Source organism: Triplophysa rosa, linkage group LG14 (genome assembly GCF_024868665.1).
Source record: "Triplophysa rosa linkage group LG14, Trosa_1v2, whole genome shotgun sequence".
NCBI lineage: Eukaryota > Metazoa > Chordata > Actinopteri > Cypriniformes > Nemacheilidae > Triplophysa > Triplophysa rosa.
In genome coordinates this window covers 7400213-7424994 of record NC_079903.1, presented here as the reverse complement: position 1 = coordinate 7424994, position 24782 = coordinate 7400213, and the positions used below count along the sequence as shown (strand labels likewise).

At 39.3% G+C, this 24782-nt stretch overlaps 1 protein-coding gene across 13 annotated transcripts in view; it reads right to left on the bottom strand.

The window, feature by feature from the left end:
* The window catches only part of tenm4 (teneurin transmembrane protein 4), a 216552-nt gene that overhangs the window by 44653 nt on the left and 147117 nt on the right, over window positions 1–24782 (bottom strand). For 10 of the 13 annotated variants that reach the window (XM_057350986.1, XM_057350982.1, XM_057350987.1 and 7 more), the window contains 8 exons: window positions 22222–22341; window positions 18117–18378; window positions 15177–15444; window positions 14959–15102; window positions 11791–12040; window positions 10754–10774; window positions 4538–4770; window positions 2600–2754 (listed from right to left, as the gene is read on the bottom strand). In XM_057350986.1, the coding sequence (XP_057206969.1) occupies window positions 2600–2754; window positions 4538–4770; window positions 10754–10774; window positions 11791–12040; window positions 14959–15102; window positions 15177–15444; window positions 18117–18378; window positions 22222–22341 (1453 nt within the window). The remainder of the gene's footprint in view (window positions 1–2599; window positions 2755–4537; window positions 4771–10753; window positions 10775–11790; window positions 12041–14958; window positions 15103–15176; window positions 15445–18116; window positions 18379–22221; window positions 22342–24782) is intronic. The other 3 variants (XM_057350985.1, XM_057350988.1, XM_057350994.1) reach the window with 1 other exon arrangement.

The window sequence follows — 24782 nt, the reverse complement described above, 5'->3', positions numbered from 1 at the left end:
TACATCATCGAATACAAAATAATTGCTTTGCTTGAAGATGCTTTTTGGGACTAGACTTTTCTGCCGATGACTCTCCAAGTTTTTATAGGTCCAGTGTATGAAATTTAGTGCCATCTAGCGGTGAGGTTGCGAATTGCAACCAACGGCTCACTCCACCCCTCCCTTTCGAAGCACGACGGTGGCTGACACAGGACTAAGATGTCATTGCATTTTCGCTTGTTTGATGCTTCAACATGGTGAATTCCATGTAAGGGGACCCGCGGTGTATGTAGATAGAAATAGCTCATTCTAAAGTAATATTAACATATTAACACGCTTCATTATGTAAGGTCTTTATACACCTCTGAAGACATAGTTATGTGTATTATATTGCATTTCTGTCAATAGATTGTTTTTTTCTATAGGTTAACTTAACAATTGGCTAGACTGACAGCTTTAGACATTTAGACATTTCGCTGTTCTATTCAGGGTCTCTTGCAGAGCATTGTTTCAGCTTTTCAAAGCGCTTTTCGCAACCCCTGCATTTTGTTCTGATATATAACGCTTTGTCCAAATGTCTGAACGCATCACTGCTCGGTGGTCTGCATGTAACTGGTAGCTGTTAACTATAACATGGTAATTGTTATAGTTTTTTACTTTTAAATGAACTGTTTTTGTAAATGCATTGAAATGGCCACGCTAGCAAAATATTCCCATTCAAACAAAAATGCATGTTCGCTCATCATATTTCTGCCTTTAGCAGAGTCTAGTGAGAATATTCATCCTTGAAACTGACGTAACAGTGATGAAGATGAAGAAACATCCTTGCCAAACATTAAAACTCGGAGCGCTTGTGCAGGGTGTCTGCGCTTCCTGAAAGGCAAATGAATTCAGGATAGCACACAGTGCACCACAATTTTGAGTGAAAGTCATGGAAGACAGTTGTCGAATATTTAAATCTCCAGGGGGATCTTATGAGATCAGAGACACCGGACCTGAAGATTATCGCATGAATTATGATAGTATCAAAAATGTTTTAAATTTTATGTAAGAATGGCAGTCAGAGGCAGTTAAGAGAAAGAAAAGCTGGCTTCAGTCGAATCCTCAAAAGTGTTCAGCAGCAAACTTAAGGAATGCGGCGGAGCGTTTGATGCAGTGAGCGTGCTGCCCATGCATTTTTAATAGATGCTTTTTACCGTCGGAGTGTCTTTGACAGAAGCCAGTGTGATTTGTCATCATTGAGGCCGGGCACTGCAGTGGGCCTTTCTGTGTGTGTGTGTGTGTGTGTGTGTGTAGAGGTTTTCTCTGTGGTACAGCTGGAGGTCGACTTCCCAGTGCTCTGCATTCTCTGAGCGAAAATAAAACCAGCACAGGCATTATTGAGCAAACCACGAGTCAGACGGCTACATGTAAGCAAACCCAGGAAGGAAGGGAGACGTATACAATTCAATAACACAGGAGCTGGATTTCCAGGTGTTGGATTGGAGAGGGCACTGAGCTAATTTCTATATCTAGTAATTATATACAGTTGCAAAAAATATGCCACAACAAACAATTAGGTTGAGATATATAGCCTCGGAAAAAATTAGGAGACCATTATGTTCATTTATTCAGCATTTCTAGATGTATTGTGGCGATTCTAGCAGTGTTTGTTGAATTTCAACAAAATCAAATATGGGAAGTGACAAAGTGATTCAACAGCAATGTGAAAGACTGACAGCATGACAAAACACATGAAAACTTTTCCTAAATACATGTACAAATATTACTGTTGTATTGCTTAAAAGTGAATTTGAACTTGTTTTCTTTGCAGTATTTGAGGTCTGAAAAAAATATTTTCTGTTATTTCTCCAGTTTTCATTTTCTGCAAATAAATGCAAACAGAAAATACTTTTATTTGAAATTTGGTTGAAATATTGTTAATAGTTCACAGAATGAAACAAAAATGATCATTTTACATAAACGCATACCTATAAATGGTCAATTCAGAAAAACTGAAACTAACTTTGAAATGGTCTCAATTTTTTCCAAGGCTGTACAAATGTAGCAAATACGTCTAATAAAAAGAGAGCTAGAAAGACATTTCATTTGTTGCAATAACCGCAGGCACTCCAAATCGTCTTGGCACTAGGAGAATAAGCAAAATAAAGTTAGTTTAAATCAAAGTAGCCTAAAATTGCTCCAGGTCTGGACCTCTAGGGCTTAGTCACATCCGTAACCGACGCCTTCGAGATGCTTTAGTCAACGCAGTGCCCTTGCCTGGGGTGACTGGTAACATTTGGGTAGGTTAGCAGCGACCAGGGTCACCACAGCGTGCAAGCGTGTATTTTAGATGGAGGGAGCAGATCTGTCACTGAGGTTGAAGGTCAGCTCCGATCAGCTGATATCAGAAGACCACAGCTGTACAACAAGGTTACTGAGACCTAAAGCGACATGAAGTCCCCTGACCCGCCTTCTCCCACCACACCGAGATTTCAGCTGCAGCCCTCCCTCCCCAAAGCTTTATGACTACTGGCACAGCAGTGGAACGCCATGACATCCCAAACCCCGGCACGAACAGAGCTCACAAACAGGCTGATGGGCAAAACAAGCACACACAGATTAGAAGACGGCTACACACCTGGGAGATGTCCATCACGGAGTCACAACTCAGGGGTCGTGCAGAAGTCAAGTCGTTGAAGCCTAGCAGGGTGGATATGATACCGTTCTGATCGACGCGACGGATCATGGTGCCGTCTACAAAGAAGATCACGCCATATTTGTCCACGGTGATGCCTGGATGAGAGACACGGGTGGAGGGGAATGAATCACTGTGTGGAGTTATACGAAATAACTGATGGTTGAATCTCACAAAACTTATCAAGAATATGTACGGATCGTATTTTACATTAGAATTAAAAAGACACAAAAAAGAGGCTTTTTGCATTGAATTGATTACTGTAATGCCGTTAAAAATATATCATATTTAAATCATAAAGTATTTAAACACAAGAGTAAATATTTAACTATGTTTTACTATTAACAACCATGCTAAAGCTACCCCTGTGAAAAATCTATAAAGAAAAATAAAACAAAATGGCGAAAGATAATTTGGAGAAAAACCGAATTCCTACATAAATAACAAAACTGTGTTAAAGACGTATAAAAATAGTTTTAAATGTCTCCTATAAAAATACAATTAGTGAAATGCCACCTGGACATTAAAATTCACCCATGTATAAAGAGATTATGGTGCAAATAACATTAACTGAAAGTCCATAATTACAGCTGGAAAGATCCAGTTGGGGACAAAAAACATTAACACGCTCAATGGGGAGCCCGACGACTAATAAAATATCCATGTGACAAATGTATTATTTATGTTCGAGGAATAACAGGCATGGGTGCGTCCTGGGAAAGAGAGAGACGCATGCACTGCTGCTCTTAAGCTATTTAAGAGCTTGTGAATCATTTTAACGCCGTCACAAACAACAAAAGGGAAGCATATGACTCTGCATGCGTGATCTTTCATTTACATCCTAAACTGCATTGGAAATGACTGGTTTATGTCGCAAAAAAAATGGAAACACGCATGTCTGAAACCTCGGATCAGGTAGTGCTGTTATAGTATTCCTATGTGAAAAATAGAAAAGTATTGAGTGTATAGCTGCTCTCACCACAGATTGGCTGGGGTCTCTCTACACTACAATCAACAAAACTGACAAGTGAATGAAAACCACATCACACAGCGGTGGTCTGATATCAATTTCATGTTGCAAACAGAAAGAATGATTTTCTGTGGTTTTGGAGCTGACTCTGAATTTAGATACATCAGGCTTGCATTACTAAAATCTATCTAGGTAAACAGAATCAACATTTCTTGCATGAAATGGTTTAGAGTATTTTAGGGTCAATGTGCCGGAAGCTATTGTTTTCATGGAATATCTTTTATAAAATTTCAGCAACAAAATAAATAGCGAAATGCTTGCTGTGAGGCTCAGGCAACCTATAGCAATATATAAAATAAAAATAATACAAATCAAAAAAGATTAGTAAAAATAGTTTTTACGTAAAATAATTTTAACAATAAGACAAAGTATATACAAATAAATATATCACATAAAAATTACCGTTTTGCAGGAATTCTGCATGAGATTTATACATTTATTAATTATTTTCTATTTATCATTTATTATTAACAGATATCACTGAATCAAATTTATTGAAGAAACCAAACTTAAACTTATTTAAAGCTTTAGATTGTAAAAAAGTTACAAGAGCTGGCCTGTGCTCTTTTGTGAAACAGAAAACTCAGGAATCCTCTTTGCCTGTCAATCATTTGGCATGATTGGCATTGCTAAGATTATATTTGCTAACATGTCTTTTGAAGGTGGGGTTTTAGAATGAAGGTGCACAGTTGAAAATAGCAAAATAGTGTAACAGCTGAAATCACAGAGTTAACTTTTAGTTGAAAAATATCACCCAAATCTTAATAGGAAAGACCAATGCAAAAACATTAATGACAACTTTTTTTTCTGTTTAGAAAAACATGTAAAATGCCAAACGCCTGGAGATTTACCTCTAGGGTTGGTAAGAGTGGCCTCCACGGCTTTCCCTCCATCGCCACACCGCGTCTCGTCGTAGGGCAAACACTGATCTCCTGTGCCCGCCACCAGCTCTAGGTTTTTTGCGACATCCTTCACCGTGTTCAGAGACTTCACCTTAAAGACCTTCCTGCTGCTGGTGTCTGACAGGTAAAGTGCCCCCGAAACAGTATTGGTAGTCAGGTAATATTTGTGTGCAGGACTGTTGCTGAAAAGGGCAGAGAAATAAGAGTCATCAATGGTTGAACTATCGAGCAGTGTCCTTGAATACTACAAAATGTATTGTAACGAAATGCGGTAACTTTAATTAAGTAATACGGTATGAGACGCTGTGTTGTATCACACACGCAGACACGGCTAATGAGTGTCATCCATGGTTTTATTCACAATACAGAATGACCTCAAATGTATTAAAACGGTTTAAGAACACATTTTTAATTCAACAATCATTAAGCTAACACATGAAGTGTCATACTGTACTCCCATACTGTACTAAACACCCGATAAACCCACTGTCATACAGTAGCTTGTCCAGGATGTCCTTGCCATCAATCTTTCAACATGTACATCTAACTCTGTCCAAATATAGAAATGCATGTAGCTCATGTGTTTCGTGGTGTCCTCTCAGCGCCTGATGTGCTGCCAGCATGCGTTCAAAAAGGAGCTTAATGCGGTCCAAAGCCGTTCTCTAAACACAATGTATTCTCAAAGCAAAAATCGCCCACAGGCCAAAAAAGCTGGCCATTACACGACAAAACTGGACCGTCAAAATTATCCCACGCAAGCACACGGGAGGCTTGGGAATTTGAAAGCCTGACAAAATGGCTCCAATCAGACTGTAGTCTCAAAGGTGGGCAAAACTTAAATGTAAAGGCGTCAAACTGAGTTTCCTTTCTATAGCTAATCAAATTCAGAGAAAACGAAGAAAGGATAGATGGCCAGGCTGCAATTTTAACTTTTCTGACTGTTGTAATGGCGGCCAAAGACCACTTGTGGTGAAATGCGCCTGATTCGCAGCAAAAGCAAACGTTAGTCCTATGTTCAGTGGTGTAAAGAGTACCTGAAAACCATACTTAAGTAAAAGTACAGATACCTTGCAGCGAAAACTACTCCATTACAAGTTACAAGTCACCAATTCAAAAATGACTTCAGTAAAAGTCTTAGAGTATCTGAATTTAACAGTACTTGAGTATTTTACTCGTACTGAATGTAGGCTCAAAGCAGCACTAGTCCTTGAACACTTAAGAGACATGTCAGTGAAAAACAAGAAACAGTTGATTCATGAGGAGAGCAATCACATTTATTTTCTTAAATCAAAATAAGACTGAACACCTCAAAATTGCAACAAATCATGGTAGACACCATAACACTCAAGTCTCATTTAAGCTCAAGTGATCATAATAAACCAAACTCTTTCAAAAGGTTTCTTCAATATAACGGATAAATAAAATAATGTTAAGTCCAATTAAAAAGTCAAAGCCTTTTTAAACTGGGCATGCTGGTTTTGGCCTCATCATCAGCTGCTGTCATGTCCTCATTTCACATAAACCGCCAGCGATTGACATTGATAACCCTATCCTAACCCTAATTGATAATGCACTCTTTATTCACATAAAGAAGCCATGTTGACAAGTTTTAGTAAGTAAGAGCAAAACCCACAAGATATAGTACCTTCAATGCCTTGTAAATGGCTATATTAATTCTTCTGTATCAAAAATAAACTGCCGCAAAAGAATGATGGGTACCAGGTGAAATGTAATGTGTAATTGCATTAGTCATTACAAATGTAGTGGAGTAAAGAGTACATATACTTGTTCAAAAATGTAGTCAAGTAGAGAGTAAAAGTTGCTAATATCTTTAATACTCAGTACAACTACAAAGTAGCCAAAAAGATACTTAAGTACAGTAACTAAGTACATTTAATCCAATACTTTACACCACTGCCTATGTTCGCTTACCTAAGAGTGTAACTGAAGGTTTTGAACAGCTGAGGTACACTGGAAGACATACAGTTTTGTCTGATATAATGCGAGAAAAATGTAGCAGAATTGTGTTGAAAATTGTAGAGCTCAGGTTAAATGTTAGCAAGTAACAATCAGCACTCGCCATTCTGGAACAGTGCCTTCCTGTAGTTGATCTTTTTCAAACAAAGTGAAAACGGTCGCAGCGAGAGAGCCAAAACATGAAAAGGAAAGCAATTTTTGTTAAAAGTACCACTCTCTACAGGACTATGTTATTACTCCGAAGACAACTAGCCCCAGCAAATCCTGTCAAAAACTATCATTAATAACGCCCAACTTGTCTTGGGACCAGCATTTAAAGCCTAACAAAGTGCGAAAGGTCACTAGACGAGAACCAAAAAAGCATTTTTCGTGCAAAACGAAAAGAACTGCAGCCGTACGCTAACAACAACTATAGCTACAACAAATGCTACGACACACTTCTGCCAAACACCATCATTGCCACCCGGCTTTTTTTTGCACTACAAAAAATGACTTTCTTACTTAGTCTTTTTTCTTGTTTTCCAGTAAAAATGTCTACAAATTCTTGAATCAAGATGCATTTTCTTGATGCGCAAAATTACCTAAGAAAATAAGTCTTGTTTTTAGTCAAAAAATATGAAATTTCAGTGAATTTGTGCTTAAAACAAGCACAAAAATCTGCCAATGGGGTAACAAAAATAATCTTGAATTAAGGTTTACCTTTTTCTTAGTCACTCGATTCAAGATTCTTTTTCTTACCCCATTGGCAGATTTTTTGCTTGTTTTAAGCACAAATTCACTGAAATTTCATATTTTTTGACTAAAAACAAGACTTGTTTTCTTAGGTCAGTTTGCTCATCAAGAAAATGCTCGGGCAGTCGTGGTCTAATGGTTAGAGAGTCGGACTCATGACCAGAAGGTTGCTGGTTCGATCCCCAGGGCCGGCGGGTACGACTGAGGTGCCCTTGAGCAAGGCACCTTACCTTACCCCTACTTGCTGCCCGGGCGCTGCAGTGATAGCTGCCCACTGCTCCGGGTATACGTGTGTTCACCACTTGCTTGTGCGTGTGTTCACTACTCTCTGGATGGGTTAAATGCAGAGTCACATTTCGGGTATGGGTCACCATACTTGACAAATAATTGAATTAAAATTAAAAATTAAAAAAAAAAATTTTTTTGCAGTGTGGTACAGTATTTAAAAGCTAGGAAAGAGAGAAAGGTCACAGCAAGAGAATGCAATAGTTATACGAAAAGCACTGTTTGTCAAAAGTGTCACTCAACAGGCTGTATTAGCACTCTAAAGATGACTAGCTGCAACAGACGCTAGGACAGACTTCTGCCAAATTCCATCATTATTAACACCCAACCTATCTTTGGACCGGCATTCAAAACCCATTATACTAACCCTGGGCGTCTTCCCTGAAACTCCAAGGCTGTCAGTGCCAAATCCCTGTGCCCTGACGCGAGCGCGTGCAAAGCAATAGCGCCAGGTCTGTGGCGCTGTCAGCTTCTATCCATTATTCAGAGCGACACCTGACCTTCTAGAAGATCAGGCCGCTCTGGTTGACCCCAGGGCCCACACTTCACTATGTGGCCGCTAAGCCTGGTGACTGATGTCCTCGGTTTGGAAAGAAGGCAAAACGGCTCGTCAGGAAAAATCTCGATGGCTGTTTACGAGAATCTGCGAGGGAGTCTGACAGGTGCATGTTTTTTTAATCCCAGCGGTGCGGGTGTTATGGTACAATGTTTTATTGGAGGTACGTTGTGTTGTGCTTTCTGCGATGAGGAGAACACCCTGACCTTCACAGGCTCCATCTATATTCACAGACTACAGCTGGTCCGGGGAGGATAATTGGATTTTTCAGCATGTTGCCGTGACGATGGAGGTGAGCGACTCTTGTGGAAGGAGGTCAGTGGGTATAGCACAGAGATCATGGTCTAGCTTTGCTCTCTTTCTGCTCTCACACACACATGCAGTAAACAAACACCTCGGATTTGTTTTCGCGCAAGAAGCGATGACTGTTCTTTTATGGTTGCAAATATGACTTGGGGCTTTCGGCAGCTGGCTTTATACACCTATATTTCTAAAATGAATTACCGCCACGTGTTCTGTCTGGTGAGCTAGCTTGTATACCCCAGAGCTGATCTTTTATAATAAAAAGAACAACAGAAACCTGGTTAGGACCAACAGGACAAAGCAGATACTACGGATATACTGATAATCATGGAGTGGCCCTGAGGACACTTAGATGCTAAATACATTTCTGACAGTGCATTTGGGTATGATACACAAGACAAGTCACCGTAAAATATTGCTAAATATAATTCAAACACTATAAATAGACCTCTCTGTATGGGATTATATTAGTCTATGGATGCATATGGAAAGTTCCAAAAAGAAGGAAATCACAGCCCTTAGCAGCCATGTTTGCGATGGCTATGGGCAGCTATTTCAGTCATACAAAATTTTTGTTAAATCTATTTACATATTCCCTTCCTACAACAATTGTGGAGAGGGTGACAAAATGTAAAAAAAAACATTTATCTTTTATTGGAGGGGTGCAATCTAAAATCTTGCCTAGGGCACCAACAGAAGCTGGGACGGCCCTGCTGTTGTCATACTGTATGTTATAACATAACGGTTATGAACTTTGTTTCATTTTGTCATCCACAAACAAGATTTGTGAGTCCCGTTTAATTGTTATTGTTTTGCAGTAGAGGTAAAGACAACAACTCCCATCATTCCACACAGCTTCACACCAGCTCCGCCTTTTCATTGTTTTCCGACTCTCTTCTGTAAATTGTTTTTACGCTTAAATTCTACGGAAACATTTTTGTTCCAGTGCATGCACAAAGGTTGACAAGTACTGCACATCACTTTGCACAGTGAGCCCCTCCCCCACAGAATCAATATTCTTCAATGATTGGCTCTTTTTACAGAAGGCGGGACTTCCTTTGCTAAATCCCATTTGTAATAATAGCAGTGTGCGACGTCTTGTTAATATCTACAGTCTTTGGCATACGTCACAGCGTGTGCATCCAAAGTTTAAAGGTTACGTTTATAAAATATGTCATGAAAATTACGATTTCTTTCTCTTGCTGTTGGTAACTTTCAATCACTTTAGGTACATTTTCACAGCTGCCATGTAGTGTTGACGCTATTGTGTAAGTATCATCTTCAGGCATTGCCAATCTGCCACAAGGAGCCCTATACAAGCCATTTACTGCAGCTTTCCACATGTAATTGTGACACGAAGTGTCACGCCACCCGTACCCTGATGGAATCAACCACGGGAAACTCTCGACCTGAGGACGCAGGGATCCTATGAGAGCTCATTATGAACGATGGGCCATTTTCGAAGCCGGCAGGTGTCCCGGGTTTACCTAACCTCCATCCAAGAATCCGCTCACATCCTGTCAGTCATACCTGAGCATCACACGGTTAGCTGTCACACCGCTGCCTGTCAAAACCCACAGCTGGTTCCACCACACAACCCATATTAAGGGTTCCCGGCACCACAGGGAGGATGTGTGTTATATTTGAAAGCTTGGATCGAAGTTTGATGACTGGCTCTTTTCTCCTCGACGCCACGCTGCCATTTGTCAAATCAAACATGTTAACGAACTGTGTATTTAGATCCGACGGCGCTTTGAATGTGTAATTTGTCATCGGGCGAATATCACGCTGGATTGTGGGTAATGCAGCGCGGGTATTTTCGACGGGGAGGGGTGAGTAATTATATTCTTTTAGAAAACCGTGTCCCCTGAGGGTGAGAAATATTTAAAACGCTGAAACCGGGCTTATGCTTAGCTCGTAACTGCTTTTCCATCTTCCTGTCTGACATTTCAAATTATGTGCCCTGACTGTGGCTCTCCTCCACGTACACAATTCTTTAAGCATTTTTCTTTTGCTTGTGGTAGCCCACTTTCAGGGGTTACCCATGCATCAAACCAGTCTCCGTTCATCTACAGCACTATTTCAAAGCCCAGTCGTAGCGCTGCCGATTTTAATGGCTATCCGGAGAGAGTGTTTTTATGCACTAGGCGGTGGCTTTTTTATGATAAACACCCGTGTTCCTCACGTTTCACAGGCAGCTACAAAAACAACTTAACATCACAAAGACTCCTCCAAGGAATATTGCGGTCCATTGATATGCATTCATCTTATAGGTGTGCAAAAACTGCGTGACTCTTAAGAAGATCTCTTACCTATGCCTGAAATCTTTATTTCTGTATTAAGCGAAAGCAGCATGGGAAGGAAAAAGAAAGTAGGAAACAAGAGGGTTAGCTTGCAGAGTTAGTACTTAGTACATGCATTAATGTATGAAAGAAAAAGTTGTAGAGCTACTACAGACAGATTGAAAAACACGAGAGTTTGCTGATGTGGGTGGTGATAAAACAAAATGTATTGGTGCAAATTAGGTAGATAAATACAAAAATAAAAATAATTATTATTATTACTACCATTGTTATTATTATTATTGATTTTAACGTGTGATTTGTCAACAACATCGACAAAATTAGAAATGATTTGAGAACCACTGTTTGTTGTTGTTGTTTTCCCGGCAAGGTGTTATTCTGCAATACATCTCTAAAATATTGTCTTAGCCTGATGTACGTAAGAATGACATTTAATAGATGTATTTAATGAATCTGCTCAATTAAATGGATAGTTCACCTAAAAATTCTGCCATCATTTATTCACTCCTGTGCCATTCCTAATCTGTAAGAAGATATAAGATATACAGTATATTGTGTCCATACAATGGAAGTCAATGGGGGCCAATGTTGTTTGATTATCAACGTTCTTCAAATGATCTTCTTTTGTGTTTTGCAGTAAAAAATAAGTCATACAGGTTTGGAATGAAATAAAGGGGATTAAATGATGAAAGAATTAAAATTTTGGGGTGAACTATCCCTTTAAATATATTTATTGTTTTAACACAAAAATTAGAAGGTGATTTTTTCCAAGTGATAATGTCTTGTTGATGTACATGAATGTGTGTGCTTACTGGGTTAGAAAGGAAAATGGATGAAATCGTAGAAAGATATGCCGAGACAATGTTTGGGTTCATCCTATACTTCTTGGCGCTTGGCAACAGCAATCTCATTTAAATATAAAAGGCCAGTAATATCAAGTACTGCACTCAGATGGTCTTTGAGCAGCTTATCTAACTAAAAAAGCTGTCCGAAGAAACTTTTTATTATGTGGCTATGCATATGTTCGTGTATCAAGAATGTCAAACCTGAGCTCTAAGACACTTGTGACATTTCCTGTGGTGAAGATCCGACGGACGTAGTTAAAATCCCCCACGTAAAGACTGCCATCAGATCCACAGGCTAAAGCTACAGGTGCGAGCAGCTTATTTCCGTCAGCGAGCCCGTTACAGCTCGGACAGGAGATGCTGCGCCTCCTCCCGTTACCCATGATGCTTCCGATGACTGGGGGCTGCTGGGAGATGAAGACGTTCTCGCCGTTGCCTTTGTGAAGGATACCTGTGAGACACAGCGAGAAATAATTAGGATGTTCCGTTAACTAGATTTTTTGTTTTAGATTCAAAGTACTACATTTTCTGATCAAAATCTAGTCAGCTGCAAACCTGGCATTTAACATTTAAGGGCCTATGCTTCCTTTTAGAAACTTAAACAAATCTGTAACTTTTGTGGGTAAAAATAAATAAAAATCAGATATTGAGTTGAGAATTTTTTTTTATTTTTTTTTGAACTGTTGAGTATAATGTTGCTGGTAATAAACTTGAAGTCATTTGATTTCAACCTACACGAGAAAAATGCAATTTTAGCCCAGTTTCATAGACAAGGCTATTTAAGTCACGTTCATTAAAATGCCACAGAAAAAAACATTACTGGTGTGCATATTGAAACAAAACAATGGCTATGACATATTTTAAGATATGTCAGGGCAAATTATTTTCAGTTAAGACAGCTCAAAATTCATTTTAGTCTGGGATTAGTCTTAAGCCTTTCCTGTGAAACCGGGGCTTTATGTTTTAAACGTTTAAACAACGTCTTGGCAACACACTGTTTTGAAATCAACTTTGCATTTGTGCATCTCTTGCATACAGAATAAAAAGCACTTTTTAGATGCTGCCAAAAATGTTTTAATTCAGTCATTTGAGGTTAAATTATCTATGATTTAGACTCAATGTATTCACGTCGGCAGCACAACACTACTTGTCAAATACAGGAGTCTTAAAAAAAAGTCATTTTCACATCACTTTATTTACTGTAATTAAACCAAATTCCGTTCTGCTCATTCTCAACAGGCTTTGCAGCAAATCAATCAGCGTTTCGCATTTGAGGAGATTAAGGAGATTTCAAAGCCAATTCAAATCAGCTCAAATTTGATGACATTAAATTCATTTGTATAGCGCATTTTACCGTCGCAGAGCGAAAGGACGATCGAGAAAGGATTTCATTAAATAACCAGCGGAGCAGAGATGTGCTAAACTCAGCCGAATTCACATTTATCACTAAGTATTTTTCTCTCCCACAGAGAGTTGCTCCCGTACAGGAACCAGCTAAGTGAAGGTCCACAGCAACAGCAGGAACAACGTCTTCCTCTTATTATCACTAACACAGTCAATCTGAATCTCCGTTGCACGCTTCAATGAACCTACAGCTCTCCACCTCGCTGAACAGCTCTCCGCAAATTCCATTTGAAAGTGCCAGCGAGTGGAAGAGTCTGTGAAACTAATTTTTTTGTCATTTTCATTCCAAACCGTTCTTTCTCTGAGCATCTGTTTAACCATGCAGTGTTTTGAGAGATGCTAAATAACATTCTCTCTGCTGATTGGCTGGAAAGGCAGGTGCTTCACTGGAGATCCTGTTTACAATGGCTGCTAATTTCGTCTGAAGCATTCCTACAGACCTTTTCACCAGGAGCTGGTGCAGTAAATAAGTAAATAAATAAATAAAAAAGACCTAAAATGGAAGCTTGAAGTCAAGTGTACGAAACTGACATTCCAGGGTGTGTGCCGTTTAAATGTGTTTTGTTAAAAACTACTTACGTGCTTGAAGGAATAGGTGACCCAAAAATGAAAACAGTCTCATAATTTACTCTAAACGTTATCCAACGCTGGTCCAGAAGAACTTCCTATCTCACAACTGTTTGAACAAAATGCATCCAACAGAACATTTACTGTATAACCAAATATCCAACCAAAAAACAATATCTTTAAGATTTAATTATATATGTAAGAAAAAATAATAATTTAATAATAATAGTAATAAAAAATGAACCAGTGTTTACATCTGGCGAAGTGGTCTATGCATACAGCTGCAGAAAGAAAATTCAGAGACTGATTTTAAAAAGTACTATTTATAGGTATGTGTTTAAGTAAAACAATAGTTTTGTTTTAATTTGTTTCATTCTGTGAACTACTAACAATTTTTTTTTTACCAAATTTCAAATAAAAATATTGTTTCTATTTGCATTTATTTGCAGAAAATGAAAACTGGAGAAACTGGTCAAAATAACAGAAAAAAAATTTCAGACCTCAAATACTGTAAAGAAAACAAGTTCATATCCACTTTTAAGCAATACAAATATTTGTACATGTATTTAGGAAAAGTTCAAAACTTATGTTTCATTTGATAACCTGGATTTTTGTCACAATATCATGCGTCTTGTCATGCTGCCAGTCGTTCACATTTCTGTTGGATGACTTTATGTGACTCCGGAGGTTTGATTTTGTTGAAATTCAACATACACTGGTCTAGAATGACCACAATACAGTACATCTAGAAATGCTGATTTGAAATAAAAACTTGGAGTGGTCTCTTAATTTTTTCCACGGCTGTATTTTTCACACCCCTCTGTGACAATCTTGTGTCGCTTTGAATCCTGACCATAATTCTGTCACTTTCAGTAGGACCACCACACAATTGCTTCACTAAATCGCATCAAAGCGGCGGCCACTTAGGAGAGAGACGGACAAACACAGAGGATTTAGAACAAATTGTACGGGAAGTCTCCACGTCGACAGCGATGACTTTTAGTGACAGATTCAACTGCCACCTGGACGACTAATACTCCTGCTGCGAGTATGCTTCATTTACTGACATGAGTGCGGCGCTATGCAGACGAGAACGAACTCTGACAGAAACCGAACGTAGCCGTTTATGCACTCCCTGCATTTAGGGCCAATTCAACAGCAATAAAAAATTGACCAGCCTCACCCCAATAAGGGCCCGTCAAACAGATAACATCCGCTCCCAATCCAAATGTCAAGCTGTATAAAGTTCAGCCTTCGAGGCGAGCGGTGAAATTAATGAAGCTCTCCAGAGCAAAATGGACCGATCGAATAGTTAGCAAGTAATTGAGTGAGATTGTTGCGTTTATGTGTTTGCCTGTCATTGTGAGCATCTTTTATCTTTCATGTGTACCAGCTTACCGCTCTGGATGTTCAGCGCGTGATGTTTGTCCAGACTCCAGCCGCCCAGGTTGGACGCTGTGGTCTCGTATCCCTGCAGGACGGCCGTCCGCTTCTCCCAGAGGATAAGATCAGGGCAGGACTCGTATTCGAAACCCACGGACACTAGCGGAAGCAAAACAAGTTTCAACTTCAAAGCACTTAACGATGATAAGTTTGTGATAAAGAAGCCCCCTTACCAAAAGCTTCAGACAGGCCGTATACTTTCTGGCTGTACACGTCTGCTTTGTCCCAGACGAAGTCGTAGGAGAGGTTGGGTGCTGCAGAGAACCACTTTCGGAAGAGCCTTCCCTCAACGGCAACCATGAGATGCACCTTCATCAGGCTGAACGGTATGGCGGAGTGAGTCATGGTGATTCGCAGAAGGGATTTATACCCCGCCGACCGGCTGCTCAGGTACCCCAGACGGATGTCTGTACCTGGGATCCGCACCTCTTCTTGGAGGGTCTGTGGACAGATTGAAGTTTTTAGTGACAGCAAAACGGAGATCGTAAGAGCAAACGGTAACAAATCTCTATCAAATAGCTATCAAATATTTTAAAATATTTTTTCTATAGACATACAGTATATCATTTTTAAAAATTCAACATATTCATATGATTTATTTTTTGCTTTGACTTTTTGTGACATTTATTCTAATTTCTGTGATATTAGCAATGCTGAGGATAAATAAATAAATAAATAAATAATATACAAATAAAATAAAAGTCAATAAAAAGTCATTGGTAAAACTACAATAAGGTTGTATTTATTGACATTAGTTAATGCATTAGCTACCATGAACTAGCAGTGAATAATGCTTCTAACACGTTTATTAAAGTTCATGTTAATTTCTGCTTTTGCAAAACATTTTAAGATTAAGTTATATCTGTTCACATTAGTTAATGCACAATGAACTAACATGAACGGTTGTGTTGATATTAAGTAACATTAACAAAGATTACAACCCTATGGTAAAGTATTACCAAATAATATACACAAAATTGATTTTTATTAAAGTTATACTACCACAGAAAGTACCATGATGTATATATATTTTACAATTTTAATAATACTGTCAAAATAAATACTTTGTTTGCAATATAGTAATGTTGGAGGATAGGGGTTATTATACATAATATCACATGAAAATATAACAAGGCAAAAGTCTTAATGGTCTTCAGAAATATAAATCTGACCATTACATTCATGAATAAATACTGTTTTTTTATCATAAATGTCATTTTTTTGTGATTTATTCCATTATTCAACTTTCTTACCAAAAAAGCGAACATTTTCTTCAGTGTTACGGCATATATAAGGACAGCTTACGTGAGCATCATCACCAACACGTTTGTCTCTCCTCACAGAAAGTTGGCTCAAAGGTTTCTCACTACACTTGCCAGAGCTCTCATTAACTCTCAGTATCAGCCCACCATCACAGTCAAGCACAGACCTGACCAGTAAACACTGTCATCAATACTGCGTCAATATGCTGATAAGAAAGCCTCCACTAATGTTCGTGTTTGTAAACTTTGCGTGCCCGTGTGTGTGTCAGTGTGTGCAAATAACTTGCTCTGAGATCTGGGATGGGACAGATTTGTGCCGATAATAATAGCCCAGACAGCACAATCCATGTAAGGCTGAGTCATTAATCTTGTTAACCAAAGACAAAATAATTAGGAGGGTGGCACACAGGTACAAGTAGAGGTCCTGCACACACACACACACACACACACACACACACACACACGCACACCCACACGCACGCACACACACACACACACACACACACACACACACGCACACCCATGTTGGGTTTCCATGTTTTATGGGGACATTCCATAGACGCAATGGTTTTTATACTGTACAAACTGTATATCATATTCCCTACCCCTAACCCACCCACACACACACACACGCACACACACACACACACACACACACACACACACACACACACACACACACACACACACACACAGGCGCACAGAGAAACCACCAAGGACGCATACAAAGACAACAGGCAGACATGCACGAACAGAAAACAACACGCGATATAATGAATCAACTACTGCCTTCAAATGAGATGACTTGAACGTATTTTCTAAACAATAGGACCAAATTTCTAAGCTTAAAAAGACAAAATACATTTAACAAAACGAACTAAATTAACGAAAAAATGGATGGACAACAAGATGTGTACTGACTGCCAATGGAACAGTTTTTTTGGCCCTGTTGGATAGCAATAGAATAGAAGCAACCGTTCTGTCCCCAAATTTAAGACCAAGTGATATTTAAGACTTTTAATTATACTGTATACTTGAATTCTGAACAGCAAATGTATAGTTTTTAGGATCCCACTGGCAACCTGAATAGTATAAATATATGCACACACATTCACACGCACACCTTTCGCACAGCCAATATGTTTTCCGGCACCGTCAGCGAAGCTTCTCCAGCATTCAGACTAGAAAATCTTCCACACGGCTTTACGTCTAAATGTAATTATCGTTCTTCAGAAAACGGCTGGCATAGTAAATTGGACTGTGTATCTCTGCCCAATTACACACAGGAGATAAAATCGCACGGCTGCCACACGGGACACAGGCTCTGCGGTTCCCTCTTGATGTACACTTTCCAATATCTGCCCTCTCGGTCTCTCAGAACATCATTACAAACCAGCACCAGCCTGGAATCAATCGTGACAAATTACAGAGGCCGACATGTTTCATCTGTTTGAGGCAGTCCTGCAATTTTCAACTGTCTTTTATCGTCAGATGAATCAAGGATTAGACAACAGCCTTTTAACTTGATGAACACAAACAATTCTGGAACCTTCAAAACAATAGAATTTTGAAAAATGTGAAAACAAAATAAAATGTCATGCACAAAACGTGTGATGTTTTTTTTAAAGATTTAGACATGCACTGATATATCGGCCAATTATCTGTATCGGTCGATAATAGCAGCTATTGGCTGATATAAATGGTTAACAGTTAAGAAACATTCGTTTAGTCTTCAGAATCGGTATCGGCAGACATCACTCGATATAAGAGGTGGAGAAATTGATTATTGGTGCATCTCTAATTATACATAAAAAATAAACAACAAATCCTAATTTAAGTCTAATTCAGTACCTGAATTTCCGGCACCACGGAACCCCTCTCGTTGCAGGTCCCGGCGAACGCCGTTAGCGGGGCGGGCAGGACAATAGGCATGGGCCGGGTGAAGCTGCTCAGGTCACAACTGGGAATGTCATTCACCTCATGTCGCATCACGATAGTGTCCATGACGAAGAACCGACCCCACGGCAACCACAAGGTGTGCTCTTGAGTGATAAACGGCGCACGCTCAAACCTCAGGGCTACGGCCACGCCCCCGTTACTCACCAGGTCGAAGCTGGAACAGAGAGGATGGAGTTCAGTTAGATGCAGAAGACATGAACTGGGCTAGTGTGAAAGTTGTGTAGGTCCCACAACATACAAACTATTAGCATCCGTGTCGCGTTTGAGTAAGATACTTCACCTCAGGTGCTCCCAGGAGGAATGTCCTCATAATACGTGTAAGTGTACGTACTAAATCACATCTTTACTACATTAAGGTAAACTGAATGAAATAAATATTTACAACTTGCTCTATTACATAAATTGCATTTTAATTCTCTATTACTGTAAAATCCATTTATAAATGCATCAGAAGTTAACAGCATCTTCACCCAGTTCATTAAAAACAGGTATTTTATACAGGATGCTAACCAACGGGCTCTTTAAAATTCAATTTTGATTTACCCTTTAATGCCATTTCATTGCCACATAATTCCATTTACTTACTGTACATTTTAATTAACATTATTTCCCATAACTCTGCAGTGCTATCAAAACCAGACTAAATAAAGGTTGCAATTCATTGTGTTTCTCCAAATGATGGGATTCGATTGAAAAGGACTTGGCGCCGGTTAGTTGGGATGGTTTTTATCTGGCAGCCGCACAATGCGATTGCAACACAATGGAGCACTGGCTCAATTTAATACTCTGTGCTTTTGAATCTGCATTAATAAAATCAGCCTGAATGGGTGCCGCGCAATGTCGTTATTCTCAATTGGGAATAAACTGGCAAGATTCCTCGCGCTGCAGTAGTCATGCGTACGGCGGCATGCGTCTTTGTTGCTCTGAAGCAGGAAGCATTGATAAAAAAGAGGAGAGAGAAAATAGCTGAGGTATTACTAATGCAGGCTGTCTACTCTAATGCAACTTTACGACAATGCTGCAATGCTGATGTTGTTCAAGATTCTGTTCTCCCATACCCCTTAGAGGTAGCCATTTTCAACTGTGTTGTAAAACATATTAACATTGTCACAATGTCTTGTTTCAGTTTAGCAAAGTTTTATAAAAAATTTGTAGGAAATATATATTTATATTTGCTATACATATATTATATTATGTATAATATATATATACAGTATATATATATATATATATATATATATTTGCTAGACCAGCAGGCTAAGATGTTAACGCAACGTTAAGCTGAGTCCAGGGCTGTGTCCGAAATAACCCCCATACCCTGATATGGTGCACTTTTTGAGGAGACATCAATTTTAGTGGTGTCCGAATTCATAGAGGTCATCATTTGGGTCGGGTCACTCTTTCAATCCCATGATGCATCGCATGTACACTCACAAAAACGTTAAAAGAACATTCTGTCAACATAATTTTCACTGTTCACAAAAAATGGTAAAAGCGCCCCAGCTGCCGGAATATTACTGTAAAAGAACGCTTTTGTCAAGTAAAATTACATGGGTTTCTTATTATTCTACACCAAAACTCAGTATATTTCTGTAATTTACCTTTGTATGCATTAAAAAAGTGATATATTATGTGATAATATTCTGTCAAATAAAACAGTAACATTCTGTAAAATTGCAGCTTTTTCACAGGGTTGATATCTTTAATATTGGCTGAGTAAAGCCATCTCTAAGATCGAAATCAATGTTTTAATGGCCAACCTGTTTTTTAATGATACAACTTTTATATATTAAAAATGTAAATTTAGTATTTTGAGTACTGTATCTCAATATAAATCACATAATCTATCATTTACACTAATACAATTTTTTATAATTTTTATTGCTATCACTACTATATTAGTTTATAGCCTGGATTTCACAAGCAGGGTCACAACTGGCTTGGCTGGTAGCTAATATCGTGCCTATTTTTTCCAATAAGTAAAACCACAGACATCATATTTTGTCAAATGTTGTTCTCCCAAGTAAACATTAAGATTATATAACATTAAGAAATATTTTTTTATTCAATAGAAATATTTTGAAGACCAGTGAGGACTAGATTCTAGAGTTGCATCGGTTAGCGAGCTCCATTACAGACGGTACTAAACACAACAAAATTGTATTTTGTATGTGGGATATGCCATACATTTCACTATAGCATTCAGACTCTGATATTCTTTCTCGTGTATGGTACACGCACATATAAATCACGCCCTGGTAGACATAAAAGCATCATTACCATACACTCAAACAAACAGGATCCACAGCCAGTTAGCACGTGATATGGGTACCCGTGGAAAACGCTGCAGCATATCTTTGTTTTGGAGCTGGCTCAGATGTGGCGTGCATCTGTAGTCACACCTCACGCTGCCTGAACGTTAATTCAACTACATATCCCAACGGGCTTTTCACAGGCTTTCATTGGCAAGCCTAATAAACAAAGGTTCGCTCTGCCTTTGTTGCTGCGCCCTTGCTAAAACATGAGCGTTTGTGTGTGCTATGTGGGAGGCCGAAAAGAGCATGCTGGGAAGCTTTTGCAGGGAAGAGAGAGGAAAATAGAAACAATATTGCGAGTGAGAGGGAGTGCCTATGCTTGCATTTATGTTGCGGTACATCCGGCGCTAATCCGCAAGCTACTATTATATTTAACAGATATAGCGTTTTATCAAGCTACAGTACTACAACACAATCTCCAACACTGCAGACAACCCACAAGTAGTCAATTTTAAAAATATGTCATATTGCACAGCCATACTGGTCACATGGGCATAACCATTACATGGCTGCGCACACGGCCTAAAGGCTGCCACGCCAATCGATGAGCGATTCGCGGGGCTGTTATCAATCACGTTAGCACCTCAGGCACAAGTGTCAAATTTTATTAGGCTTTGTGCATCCAGCCTTTCAGTGCACTCTTTGAAGGGAGCCAGCTTTAACCCTAAGGGGTTAACCAGATCGATTGGTTAGACCCCTACATGAATAATCCGTATGACGTTTTGTGAACCTACCGCCGTAGTTCAGTGGATGTGGATGACGTGACGCAGCCCTCCGATATCTCCTTCAGGGAAACGCATAGCGTAATCCACTCTTAATACATCATAACAAATGTATAATGGATGGCTTACTCTAGGCCAAACTTTGTACTACATGAACATCCACTGCATGTGACTAGTCAATCCGACTCTAACGGTTGCTACAGAGGCTGAGAGATGTCTTCGGTAGCGGGAAAGAAAGTAATTTAAAAAGCTGGGCCATCAGGACAGTACAGACCACAATCCGATGAAATCAGTTCTTTTCCATTTGTAAACAAGCGAACAGGTGCATTTCTGATTTAATGCGGTGCTGAGTGTGTTCCGCAGGGGTTGATGGACGGTTATGGGCGGGAAAGCATGTGTTTACGGAGAATGAGAGGGAAAATTAGAGAGAACCAGAGAGATGGAAGATTGTTTATGGCTACAAAAAAGTACCTTAAAACAGAATCCAAGCAAGCTGTTCAATGATGGGCTGAAGAAATGTGTGTACTTAATGTTCTCATGTGTAACGATGGTGGCATTACAATAAAAAAGCATTTTACCTAACAGCATAGATCCACGATACACCACAACTTGCATAAATTAATGAGTGAAATAACAATAATAATAGCAATAAATCGCAATACTACTACTACTACTAATAATAATAATAATAACAATAAATGGAAATAATAATATTTAAAAAAAAGAGTAATACAAATAATTACAGATGCTTTTCAAAAATATTGTGAAGTTTGACAAATTTCACATTTGGGGGCGTATTGACTAAAATCTGCACCATCAAATTTTTTATGGTTTACATTGAAATCTGCAGAACAAAAACACAGAATACATCTATGATTTGAGACATATCTTGACAATCAATCAGAAACTGGAGGTAGATGTGTGCATTGAGATATTCGTGTCAAGGGTAATGCATCATACCTGCCATCCTGTCGGGTGATGCTATAGCCATAGGCTGGCTTATTGATGAAGCTGATGTTCACACCGACCAACGGAGTCCCATCTGAAGTCACCACTTGTCCTCGGATAACACAAGCATGACTGCGAAATAAAACCCAAGTTTCTGTTAGTTCAACTTATCGTGTCGGCTAACTGTACAGAACTTTGAGTCAGATGATATTTGTAAACACGTATAATAAACTGAGAGACTCCAGTGGCATTCCCTGGCACAAGATAACACATGAACATGGTAGTGTTCTTTGAAAGAACAATACACAAGTATGAGCGCACTCAATCACGCTAGATATCAGGGCTTGAAACTACCCGTCTGATGCTATCTGCCAGCCTTGGGAGCTCAGACGTACTGATCGATATGAAAAAGTTGAACACAGCTTTTTGAAATCCCAAACGAGTGAAACAACTCCCCGCTAGACATGACTTTTATCAAGTTGTGACTCATAACAACAGCGATTTCTAATCAGGCTTCAGGCTGTTTGTGAGTAAGGAGATTTACAAAGCACAAAAATGCAATAATACAGAAAACCAGAGTTTTTTAAAGGGTATAACATATTACTTGCTGCTATTGAAATGGAACCGTACTTCACACCTCTGCTAAAGCACCGTGGCCAACCCATAATACAGTGATGTCTACAGATCTCCACGGTAGCCTACTTTGTGAAGCAACTATACTGTACATCTAGTAGCAAACTCCAGGCCTACAAAATGAAAAAAATGAAAAATGTACTTGAAAAAATACTTGACCCTTTTTATGCATTAGGTATTAAACATTCGCCAGGTAGCGGAACAATTAACACCGGTGTGTAAGAGACTGGTCCCTTCCTGTCCTTACTTCGGGCAAGATCACGCCGGACCCAACAATATCCCGGTCCCAGGGAGGCTAACGTTATGCTAATTTAAGCAGTCTCTCACCTTCAGCAGTCCTTGCCATGGCTCTGCGTTCCTGTAAACAAAGCTAGCAGAGATAACGCGCCAACGTGCAGCCCCATCGCTACGACTATTATCAGCCCGGGAGTGAACTCAGGTGGAATAGCAAAGAGACAAAGAAAGTGACAAAGAAATATTGCTAAATAAAGGACGGGGAGAAATAAAGAAAGAGAGAGAGAGATAAAATGTGTAAAGCTTTTGTCTATCCACAACATCGCTCGGGGTGACAGTTTGATTTAGAGAATCCTCATTCCGGAGGGGCAGCGGTGCGAGTTTTCACAGGGCGCACCGAGTGGAACTGTCGTCTCTGTGTCGCAGCGAAATATGTTGAGCTGATTCAACAACTCCAAGACAAACGATTTAAATATTGACATTAAACGAATGTGAAGAAGATAAAGGAGAGAGAGGGGAACAGTGAGGAGTTCCAGAAGCAAAGCCTAAAATTCTTTTATTCAGCAACCCCCGCCACTCAAAATGAGATTGTCGAGGAACATGCGAGGAGGTTTATAGAGTCGGATGTGACAACAACATTTCCGTGACAGACGTATCACCTTGACTGGGCCCATCACTATTGTCTCAACACCAGTGTAATTTTAAAGTATGGAAGCACATTGTAGCTCACATCTGCCATGATATTAGAAGAGACAACGTGGAGACAACTGTCCTGATAGGCAATTTCTAGGAGCATGTTACAAAGCGTTTTTTTCCGTGTGAAATAGCCAAGAGACCCAGTGTAAAATGAGTGCCTGTGTTTAGGAACTTGCACAGATACAGACCCTGACTGCACACATACATCTGGAACACGTCTATTTGATGTCTGCATTACATCTGCAAGACGTATTTATATTGTTTGCTCATCTGCAATGTATGTAAAACAGATCTTTTTAAGACGTTTATTAGATGTTTTTACACAACAGATGTTTTCCAGGTCTTTAGCAGACATCTTACAGATGCACCTGTGCTATGACTGTGTATGTGCAGTAGTAAGTGATGCGTGTCTTAGTAAGCACCATTATCAGAGGTGGGTAGTAACGCGCTACATATACTTCGTTACATTTACTTGAGTAACATTTTGGAAAATATGTACTTTTTAAGTAAAATTAAAAGTGTGTACTTTTACTCTTACTTGAGTAAATTTCTAATAGAAAAATCTGTACTTTTACTTCGTTACATTGCGTGACGTTCCTTCATTTTAAAATATGCTTTTTAAAATGCGTTGTTTATTTCAAGGTTGTCGTCTCTTTTTACGGGCATTCCCGAGTGATCGATTCTTTTGAGTCGATTCTTTTGAAAGCATTAATTCAACAATGGGCAAAACCATTGGAATAGGCTAATGAATCAGTTCAAATGATTTGTTCAGTTCGCAGCACGATCTGAATCAGCAGGATTACTCACTCCTCATAGCGTGAAACGCAGAACACAAAGAGCGTTGGACGAAGTGAATATGTGTCATATTGTTTGCCAGCAGTGATAAATGCCCGCCATATGCGCCTGACCTGTTCGTCAGACACCGCAACATGCGCGCAACCTGTTAGACACAGAGATGTGGGCTTGCAGAAACATACATTTGAAGAATTTTAGGAAGAAAACTTGTTGAT